Source organism: Rhea pennata, chromosome 2 (assembly GCF_028389875.1).
Source record: "Rhea pennata isolate bPtePen1 chromosome 2, bPtePen1.pri, whole genome shotgun sequence".
Classification (NCBI taxonomy): Eukaryota; Metazoa; Chordata; class Aves; order Rheiformes; family Rheidae; genus Rhea; species Rhea pennata.
The window spans coordinates 36,500,360-36,511,242 of record NC_084664.1 but is presented as its reverse complement, the minus strand read 5'-3'; the positions used below and the strand labels follow the sequence as shown (position 1 = coordinate 36,511,242).

General features: G+C 41.6%; 1 protein-coding gene and 1 long non-coding RNA gene across 6 annotated transcripts in view; one reads left to right on the top strand and one right to left on the bottom strand.

The window, feature by feature from the left end:
• The window catches only part of LOC134136932 (uncharacterized), a 73,146-nt gene extending 65,532 nt beyond the window's left edge, over nt 1-7,614 (bottom strand). The window contains exons 1-5 of one of the 4 annotated variants that reach the window (XR_009957583.1): nt 7,115-7,614; nt 6,841-6,926; nt 4,477-4,525; nt 3,868-3,958; nt 1,675-1,734 (exon numbers count right to left, since the gene is read on the bottom strand). This is a non-coding gene — a long non-coding RNA (uncharacterized LOC134136932). The remainder of the gene's footprint in view (nt 1-1,674; nt 1,735-3,867; nt 3,959-4,476; nt 4,526-6,840; nt 6,927-7,114) is intronic. The other 3 variants (XR_009957584.1, XR_009957582.1, XR_009957581.1) reach the window with 3 other exon arrangements.
• A 203-nt stretch (nt 7,615-7,817) lies between these two features.
• On the top strand, nt 7,818-10,638 carry LOC134136930 (cytochrome c). 2 transcript variants are annotated; one of them, XM_062569240.1, is made up of 3 exons: nt 7,818-7,907; nt 9,045-9,221; nt 9,406-10,638. In XM_062569240.1, exons 2-3 carry the CDS (start codon nt 9,053-9,055, stop codon nt 9,552-9,554), a joined length of 318 nt encoding a protein of 105 aa, XP_062425224.1. In that variant the 5' UTR covers nt 7,818-7,907; nt 9,045-9,052; the 3' UTR covers nt 9,555-10,638. The 2 variants fall into 2 exon arrangements, with proteins under 2 accessions (XP_062425224.1, XP_062425223.1); XM_062569239.1 differs by having other exon boundaries at nt 7,866-7,975.
• The last annotated feature ends 245 nt before the right edge of the window (nt 10,639-10,883 follow it).

Genomic DNA, 10,883 nt, shown 5'->3' with positions numbered 1-10,883 from the left:
TCAGGTAACTGGACACACTTGAAGAAAGATATATAAAGATTGAGTTTGACCTTTAACAACAACAATGAAAAAGACCCTACAATTTTGCAACAAGCATATTTACCACATAAAAGTCCTGTCAATCTTTCATGTCCCCTGTCTCTAAATTCCATAATGAAAAGCTCCGAAGAGCTCTAGGATGTTTTGTTTGGTCAAATTAATCAGATCAAAACAAGGAGCTCAAGGAGCTCAGAAAGTACACTTTAATTCACCTGTTTAATATTCTGTTTGGGACACAATTAAGACAGAAAACTTAGTAACATTTTAAAAGAATTAGAGACAAATCCTAGGAGCATAAGAAAAAAATCTGCAATCCTAGTAGTCAGGAAAAATGTTCTCAGTGCTATGACATCATGCTTTAAGATATAAGCTCATCATGGGCAGTGTTTTGAGTCTATGAGGCATCCAGTATCGCCACTGTGAGAAACAGCACTGGATCACTAATATATTCTGATATAATTCTGATATAATACTTGACATATTCCTAGAGGTGTATTGCAAAATGAGCAGACAATACAGCTGAGATATTAAAACCTGTTTCTAAAGCTACTATTCAGACGATTACTTGGTTACAAATGTCTCAAAAACTTAGTTCAATAGGTAGCAAAAATACTGGAAGATCTCTTCACAGAGGAATCCCAACTCTCCACTGATGAAAACATCCCATGGGGTGCTACTGTATGTGGCTATGTGCTGCCCTCTCAATCAAGAAGATTGTCTGCAGATCCTTGAATCGTGAACCTGTTATCTATTCGCATGGCCAGACTTCACATTCAAAAGATCTTTCTGCTGCTGTATACAGAACCACCATAGTTCTGCAGAGAACTATGAATACACTTACAAGCGGTAAGCCTCCCATTCCACTAGTTTCCTTTCTGCAGGAGAACAGAGCAAAATACGCCAGATTATGGCCTTATTTGTACACATTATCAGCGGTTTCTCCTTAGAAAATTCTGAGATAACTCTGGCTTTATTTTTTAATGACTCTCAACTGAATCACAGGCCCATTCTAATGCTCTTATTTTAAGAAAGGTCCTGCTGTCTCACCTACTTAAATACCAGAACTGCATAGGCTTTAGTAGATTACATTAGATTAGCATATCATCATTACATAAGGAGACTCAATGATAGAAATCTTGTTATAAAAGGAATCTTAATTTGGAGCTTTTCTCAAGGCTAAGTTGACGCTTTGGAGAGCAATTTGACACTTAAGCTGCTACAGAAGCACTTATTACTCTATAGCTTGGATTATTTAAAAGATAAAGTCCCAGCTGATCACGTACATGACAAGACAATAATCTTTGGCTGCAACAGATACACAAAAGCTATGTACTGTCAGTGCAGGCAATTGTCATCCTCTCTGAACAGGACATGGCTTGAAATCCTTGTAACAGCTGGATTCATTAGAAAGAAAGACTACTAAAAATTAAGTGGAAAATGTGGTAGATTTCACCAGTCACTTGACACCTATGAACAAACCTGGGGGCAATGGAAATTAGTGGAATTGGACTCTTGGATAATGCTCAAGGACATTCATTATACTTCTATTATCTCAAGCTTTCCAATAGACTGAGCCAGACTCCATAATAACATGAGATTAATTTTAAAATTACGAAGCTTAAAATGCTGATTTACCTTTTATTTGTCTTTCAATTCCTGAGCCCTTAATTTTCATTTTTAAGCTTCTTCCAAAACCTTGAAAGCAAGAAAATTATATATTTAAGAAAAAATAAATTTCTGATAAATTGATAGGTCCTGTACCTTTGAAATTTGAAAGTATTTGTGAGGTAACTTAAGTAGCTTTTTTTCCTTACATCCAAAAATGTTCATTTTTAAAAAAAATAGCTTTGAATCATCTATCTTTTTAGCCTACTAACACTACAAGAATGGATTTACAGAGATTCTGAATCAGTTTTCAAATGGTAAAACAGATGTTGATGCAGTCCCATCCTGAGACAACTCTTGCATCTGAAAGTCTACCCCTGCTATCCCAGGCTTCACTGTAAATTACCTGATTTTATGCATCTATGTTTTATACTCACTACTTCTCTACACTCATGCTGACTAGATGCCACTGCTGTGTTACAAGCCTAGAACTAAGAACCGATTACAGAGCAGCTGTGCACTTCTGTGCATCTTATACTAAGATCTCCAACCTCATATATTCTTCTATGAGTCTACAGATCTCTAAACTTCTCAGTCTACTAAAACAGATACTTGGGCAGGCCAGTCCAGTTTCTGAACAAAGAAAAACAGCTCCAGTTATGAGCATGGGGCAACATAACAGACCTTATCAAGAAGTTCTCGTGGTTCTGAGCTATTATGACAAAGCCTCTTCTGCTTAGAGGACACAATAAGGACTATCAACATGAGTGTCAAGTCGAAGAATAGTGACACTGAATACCAGGTCTACTTAATCTACTCAGCACCTTACAGGTCAGCTGTTGGGAATCCTACAGAAACCTCTACCTACACCAGCCTTGGGGACACTTCACCATAAACTAAATAACTATAAAAGAAGTCTGCATCCACATGATACAAATTTCTAGCATAAAAGAATGGACAAAAATACTTTGATATTTTCATACCTGTAAAAATCATCGATAAATTTGACACACCAAATGGTTGCACTGCCAGAGTGACCTTAACAGGCTATAGAAATGGGAAGCTCACAAAAAGAGGAAAACCTCATGAAGTTCAGCAAAGGAAAGTGAAAACTCCTGTACCTGAGGAAAAATAACCCCATGTACCCATACAGGCTGGGGATGACTGGCTAGAAAATAGCTTTGCAGAAAAGCCCCTGGGGGTCCTTGTGAACAAGCTGAACATGAACCAGTAATAGGCTCTTGTGGCAAAGAAGACCAAGCCTCTCCTAGGCTACATTAGACAGTGTTGCCAGTAGGTCAAGTGAGGTGATTCTTCCTCTCTACTCAGCACTGGTGAGGTCACACCTGCAGTGTTGTGTCCAGTCCTTGGCTCCCCAGCACAACATATGGATGTACTGGAGTGAGTCGAGCAAGGGGCCAAAGAGATGATTAAAGGACTGGAGCGTCTCTCATACCAGGAGAGGCTGAGAGAGCTGGGACTTTTTAATCTGGAGAACAGAAAGCTCAGAGGGCATTTTATCCATGTGTATCAGTATGTGATGGGAGGGAATAAAGGAAACAGAGCTAGACTTTTCTCAGTGGCGCCCAGTGAAAGGAAAGAGGCAACAGGCACAAACTGAAACATACAAAATTCCATCTGAACATAAGGAAAAGCTTTGTTTTACTGTAATGATGGTGGAACACTAGAATAGGTTTCCCAGAGAAGTTATGGAATCTCCATATTCTAAATCCAAATGGACACGATCCTGGGCAGCCTGCTCTAGCTGACTCTACTTTGAGGTTGGACTAGACAATCTCCTGAAGTTCTGTCCAACATCGGTGGTTCTGTGTTTCTATGAAATTTATCACTCAGTAAATCATAGCATTATAATGTTGCGCAAATGTTTCAGCTATCAAATATTTTGGCAGTCTTCCAGCTGCCCACTATACTTTGCACTCTGCCTGGACTCACTGGTGTCTCTTTACATGTGCTATCTGTTTGCTGCTCTGAGGTCAGAAATGTGCAATGTCCCACTTTAAATGTTAAGATTCAGTTGTATTTGACCCACTCATTTTTCTAATAGTTTACTGTAGTGATATGCAGTGTTGCCTCACCTTCTGCCTAACTGGAGCTGAGAACAACAACCTGACCCATCAATTTTCAGCCTCTGTCCTCCTGAAACCTCTCATACTAGCATACCCCTTTTCTCCCATAGTTCCAGACAGCTGCCTCCACACTCACCCTACAAAGCCACAGGAACAGTAGATACAGGAAGAACTCTAAGGTCCTCCTTCCTCTGCAAGGATCAAATTCTTCGACTGTCACACTGCACCTTAAGGAGCAGAAAATATTTCTATATCACACTCCCAACCATGTGATCTTCAAGGCACAGACATGTGACAATACAATTCTTTTTAATTTGACAATAGCTTTTGTCTTTCCACTAATGACAAATATGCATTGAATGTAATCCAGATATTCAGTTTGATATAGCTCGTCATTTATTAAAAAAAAAAGCACAGACAAATGCAGAAAGCATAAATACACTGCCACATGACATGACTGTAAACAGGGCTTAAAACCCAACAAGGGCTTGTTTGATAAAAAATGCTACACAAAAGTATAGATTACGGACAAATTTAGCTTTGTCTTAACAAGGTGCCTAATATATTGTGACGCTTATCAACTGCAGTATCTCAGAGACTCTGTCTTTCCAGCTGTTCCAAAGAGTAGCACATTTACCTTCTCCAACTTAAACTGTGCAAAACACAGCAGGCAGTAAAGATTTGAGAGACACCAAGCATTTTCATCCCTCTTCAGTCTAATATGTCTTCCATCTTTGTTCCTTACCTCTTTGAAGTACAGCTGAACAGCTTCCTTTACTCTGTCCAAAAACCCACTAAAAGAAATAACAAACATAACACAATCAGTATCTTCCTTTCACCCTTGCACTGCTGAAAAGTGGTCCTCAAAGCATTGGGTTTATGCTTAGCTCAACTTGACTGGAAAAAACATGGAGAGCTACTCCTTCCTCCTATATAATTTCAAAACCAAAGAAAAACATGTGGTTCTCTGAACACACAGAGTCAGTGTCAGTATCATTCAGAAATGCTAATAATGTAAATTTGTCAGTACTGGTCTATGACTCAGTAATATTTATGACTCAGGGTATGGCAATATCTTAAAACCAGCTGACAGCACTATAGATGCAGACCAAATCACTGATCCAACAATGCTGAATAGTTAGTTGCTAACAAGCAGCAGTTCAGGCTTGGTCCATTTCCAAACAGTGATAGGATGAAAAAAAGGCCAAGGCACTCAAGCCTCCAAATCCTTATGATTTTTGTAAGAGGAATAGGTTCTGAGGTATTTGCCAAAGACCAAACAAGAACTTTCTCACCAAACTGAGTAATAAACCATGTTCTCCCAAGTATCAAACTAGTCCCACAAGGCCATCTTTCTTCTTTTACCTGAAGAGTACTTCTTAACTGTTTGGCTATTTTTCTGTTTTAATTAGTAATACACTTCAGCTACATTTAGCAGAGAAGGGTAAAATTTCACTACTAATCTGTCCTATTGAAGAAGGTTTCAAAAAGTAAAACACTGAGCACCACAAACAACCCCCCTTCCAGCACTTTCTCAGCTTCACTCATAGAACAATACTCACCATTGCATTGCTCCAGATTCAGGCTTATGTAACCCCCAATAGAATCAAATGAATTAAGTCAAGTCTTCTCTATTTGAGATACCCACTCTTACTGGTGAAAACACATTTTCTAAACCAGTACATGTTAGGCAGAATATCAGCTTCTACTAAGCAATACAAAAGTTATGCACCCCCATGAATACTCTGTATCATTTACACCTGTGTAGAATGGTACTACATCAAAACCAGAGCCAGTCACTCATAAAGTAGATGTCTGAATGGTCAGGTATGATACAGAGAAGAGACTGCCTCTGTTCATTTTACAGTATGATCTTTAGCATATTCACCTTTATGTCTGAAAGTCTCACAGATCTAATTGTTCCCTGAGAGCATATTTTTTTTTATTTTAAAGGTTTATCAAAAATCCATTCAACTCTCTTGAATTCAGGCACAACTTTCAAAAACAACTTCTCCAGAAAAACAAAAACAACATTGCTAAAATATCTCTGCACATGCATCAGAAGGATTATCTGTAAAGCTCAACATGTAATGCTCAGCAGGAATACACCCTTGCTTAGAATGCAAAACATACTAGAAATGAGTTACAAATAATTGAAGTCTGTGTTCTGTGAAGATGAGAAAGGAGGAACTTCTGAAAGAATGTCAGTGGGCTTCAGTCCACACTGAGTGCTCAGAGAAGCTTGCATCAGTCCAATCAAATGCTTAAACAAGCTTAAGAATTACTGTCAGTTCTTAAAGCAGCTTAAAAGGTGCTTTCAGCTCATTCCTCTTTTAAAGATAAAAAAAACCAAGGGTTTTATAGTAAGTCTTGTGATATTAAGTTTCATAAAGTTAGACACTCAACCCTTGTTAAAAAAATTACAGCCTACAGCCCGTACAATCATGGTAAAAAGTCTAAAAACAAAGTCAAGTTCATTATGAATGTTCAAAATCCAATATTGAATAATAGAAACAGAATATATATTTAATTTTTAAACAGACATCTCTTCAGTCAAACTCATAATTCTGGGAGTCTGGCATGACTTGAGTCTGGGAGAAGCAGAAGTCAAGATGTCTGTTTATGGTGGTTCAATTGTACATACATTACCTAGCTCACCATAAAGTGTATGAATTTAGTTACATATTATAAGCAAGTTAGTTTATTATAGTAAGTTTATAGTCAAGATTACAATCTATATAGGGTAACTATTATAGCTTAGTATTGTACTATGTATATACCTAGTGATGAAGTGTCAATAACTAGATAAACACATCTGTTTGACGCTGCAGACATAAGCAGTGAATAAACTGTATTACTCTCTGAATCTTGCTGTGTTTTGCTCTGTCCTTAATCCTTTCTTCTTCATATTGGCACTGCTCCAAGGCAGTAACAAGTCATCTAGTTCTGTGCATGATCACAGGTCAGTTTCAGCATAGCATAAGCGCATGCAAAAGAGATGTTACTTTTGTTCAAATACCAGACACTTCCAGGCAATTCTCCGTTCTGAGAAATACTGTTATTTTTTAGTATCCATAGTTAAACAATTCACTTTGTGTGACTGACCTACCTTTTGACCACTGGACATTATTACACTAGACTTTTTCTTTTAAGAGCTCTTCATTGTCAAGGACAGAAAGCAGATGATGGTTGCATCTGAAATTCAATATTTAAATCCTGTTTTAAACATCTGTAATTTATTGGTATCGGTAATTTTTTTTTCAAGCCACACAACATTGTCTAACTTTCTGGGAAGATGTCTGGGGTACCTTCCTCTTTCCTTAAGGTGGCACTTTAAATAATGCTCTCAATTTTTTCAAAACTGAAACATTTTAGTATCATACATGATATCTAAGATCCAGGTGTGCTTTTGATTCCTCTTCAGTTCTTTAGGGTGGCACCTTCAATAATGCTCTTTTTATCAAGTTTGTAGGATTTTAGCATCCTTTTGCTAACTGTGCTATTTCTATCACTTTATTCTCCAGCTTCTCTTAAATAATTCCTTTAAATCCAGCAGCCTTGAAGAAGGGGCTTAGCACCTTGCTCCCCTTGACTTAAAAAAGAAACCCGCCCGCACTCCGCACTCATGGTGACCTTCTCTTCATCCTCCGCAAGTACCACAAGTTGAAACCCCCAGAAGCAACGGGCGGCAACGGCCGTTGGAACCGCGCGGGGGGAGGGGTGGGGCTCTCCCCGCGACGTCACGGGGCCAGGCCCCGCCCACCTCACCGCCTCGCGGCCTCCCGAGCCGCCCGCTAAGGTCGCGGCCTCCTCGGGGCGCCCCGCTACCCCTACTTCGCGTTCCGATGTGCGCACGCGCACGCGACCCGCCCCGCGCTCGTGCTCTCTGACGTTCCTCACGCACCGGCGCTACGTGTGACGCCATTCCGCAAGGAGGAGGGGAGAGGAGTAGACAGTCCGGCTCCGCTCGCCGCTACCTACCCCGCTAGCCTCCAGCGCCGTGACGTCTATCTTGGCGGGCGGGCGCGAGAGCCAACCAGAGGTCTCCAGGGCGGCCCTTGACTGGCTGCCGCGCTGGCGGGGGGGGGCGGGCCGAGGCCGGCGTGGCTTGGTTGCAGCGACACCGGCTTACATAGGGCGGGGTACGGCGTGTCCTTGGGCTCAGACTGCGGGACGGTGAGGGAGCTGCTGGGCGTGTGGTCGCCGCCGTGGGCGCAGCGCGAGCGGGGCGGCCGGGCACGCAGGTGCGGGCGGGCGGCGGCGGCGGGGAACCGCCAGCGAGCGAGCGAGCGAGTCCCGGCCTCGGGCCGCCGCCGTGCCCTGGCGGGACCGTTAGGTGCTGGGTTGGGCGAGGGCAGGGCCCGGGCCCGAACCCCCGGGGCGCCCGCCCGCTGCCCGCTTCCTTGGAGCGAGGCGGGAGAGCCCGGGGCCGCAGCACGAAGGTCACCGTGGGGCCTAGTGCTGGGGGTGGCCGCGTCCTGGGGCGCCCTGAGGGGCGGGATGGGGGCGGGGGCGGGCCCGCGCGGGAGAGGCGGTCGCGCCGCCGGGCCTTTGCGGGGGGAGTGTGCCAGCCGCGGCCCTGGGGCCCTGCCGGGTCGGAGGAGCGCCGCTCTCGTGGAGGCTCTGCCCGCGCCGGGAGCGGGCTCCTCGCCTCAAGGTCAGGCTCGGCGCGCCCGGAGCACGAGCCGAGAGCTGCGGTGCCCTTGGGTGCTCTCACCACCACCACTGCATGCAAACACCGTTGCTCGTGGCAGGTGCTGAGGAGGCTTCCTGGCCTGTGGCAGAAAGCAGACAGGCCACTTGCTTGCCTCTCTCCCTTGGCTCCTTGCTAGGGCTGTGTGTTGGGGTGCTTCTCCAGGAAAAATGGAAAAATATGCAGATGGTTTGTCTTTCCTATTCCTCTATCAGTCTGTGTGGATGATCCTTTTTACACAAGATTATTCATGAGTAGGAAAGTTTCTTAATGACACTATTCAAGTTAAGTAATAGGAAGAGAAAAAAATATCACTCAACTCTTCAGAAGAGAAGCACTATTTAAATGCTGTGGAGCAATTACTTTGGGTGAGGGAAGGCTTTTTTCCTGCTCTTCAATCATAATATTTGTCACTTCGATATCTTCTGTTTAGTCCAATGATTCTATGCTAATCTTCAAATCCAGGAGCTGTAACTGTTATGCAGGAACACTGTGGAGGATGTCTGGATTGATCAGCCTATGCATATGGTTTTGTAAACCACTAGGACCCATTTAAAACTTCTGTTGAATAGTTGACCTCGATATTGTGACATTAATCTCTGTATGTGTTCTTGGTCTAGTACTGAAAATGGGAGATATTGAGAAGGGCAAGAAGATCTTTGTCCAGAAATGTTCCCAGTGCCATACAGTTGAAAAGGGAGGCAAGCACAAGACTGGACCCAACCTGAATGGTCTGTTTGGACGTAAAACTGGACAAGCTGAGGGCTTTTCTTACACAGATGCTAATAAGAATAAAGGTAAACTTAAAAGTGCTCTTTTGAGGTACTTGGGACAAAAACAAGTTTTCAGTGGTAGTTCTAGAAGTATTCACATCTGCCAAAAAGTAAAATTGCATGGAGGGACAAGAAAATAAATGTGTGGGGATTTGTTTGCTTTTTAAAGTCACTAACTTATTTATTTTCCCACCCTTCCCTTTCCCAGGTATCACCTGGGGTGAGGATACTCTAATGGAGTATTTGGAAAATCCAAAGAAGTACATCCCAGGAACAAAGATGATTTTTGCGGGTATTAAGAAGAAGTCTGAGAGAGCAGACTTAATAGCATATCTCAAAGAAGCCACTTCTAAGTAAAAGTTGTCTGCTGCCTTATTTATTTCACAAAGGAGATGACAATGGAAATGTCTGTGATGGTTTTTAAACTTTCTATTTTTACATATACTGTGTCTAACCTTAAAATCTGTCTCACTCACCAGATAATGTTGCTTGTGGTGGGTGGTTGGATTGCATGCTTATTTGGCAGCCATAACTTATCGAAACAATATGTCATTGGGTAGACTTCAAAGAATACAGTGTTCAGTCATTCTTGATCATGGAATTAAACAGAGGAAAAAAAAATCAACATCTCTTGCCTTTTCATTGTAAAAAGTATCAAGCGAGTCATTGTTAATGACATAATAGCTTTGATGGCCCAGTTCTTTGAGATGAAAAAAGCAGGGTGGGTTTTAGCATCCTTTAACATACATCATTTGTTACATTACCTGCAAGATAAACAAGGTAGTATTTTTCTAATCCTGACCAGTGCAATATGTGGTTGTGTATATTCATCTGGTTAAAGCTTGGGATGAGAATGCAAGTTCATCTGATTTTGTAAGTACTATTTGTGAAATAGCAGTTGTATCAAACCACCCTTATCTAGGGAAAGCTTGTTACCTGTTTATCCAGGCTTTGACGGCCACATGCACCAGTAAGAGGTTCAAAACTTTCAGGTTTTTGAAATGTTATTGAAACCCTTTGTTCAATAACTCTTTGGAAAATACCTGTTCATACAAAAAAAATCCTATACCATGCCGGAAGCTCAATGCTGAAGATCCAGATGAGCATTACTAAATCCTGTTGCTTCTGCAGAAGTGTTAACCTAAAATCTGTTGTTATAGTAAATTCTGCTGACAGGATATAGGAATGAATGCAGTGGTAAACTAAAACGAAACAGTCTGTGCCTATCCTTAGCTAATGTAATTATTTCCAGTGGTTCTGTTTCACGCAGTGTAAAATGGTATTTTTGAATTTGTTTTGCACAGTGTAGAAGGGTATTTTTAAAGTTTAACTGCATCTTTTCATACTAAATGAATTGTTAAGCTGAATGTATTTACTGTACCAACAACAAGGTACAATTCAAGAGTAATGAATGCTGTAAATTAAAGAATGGAAAATCTTACTTGCTGTACGTGTCTGAAGTTGTGAGAAACAATTGGAATGCACAGAAAAACTGATTTGGCTGCTGGTTTTACACTATCAGGGAGTAAGAAAAGTAAAAATTCAGCATGAAAAAAGTAAATGCTGACGGAATTGTGGAAAAACACTTACAAATACAGTGATGTAAGGTAGTCTGAACTAGAAATAGAAAAGCCAGGTTCTTCCACTAGTGTTCTCTTTAGCACTTTTTCTGCTATGCTTCCCAGG

Excerpts from the sequence above, each read along its gene's own strand:
- LOC134136930 (XM_062569240.1), top strand. The coding sequence starts at position 9,053 with ATGGGAGATATTGAGAAGGGCAAGAAGATCTTTGTCCAGAAATGTTCC. Across the intron at positions 9,222-9,405 it reads AGATGCTAATAAGAATAAAG|GTATCACCTGGGGTGAGGAT; the intron begins GTAAACTTAAAA and ends TCCCTTTCCCAG.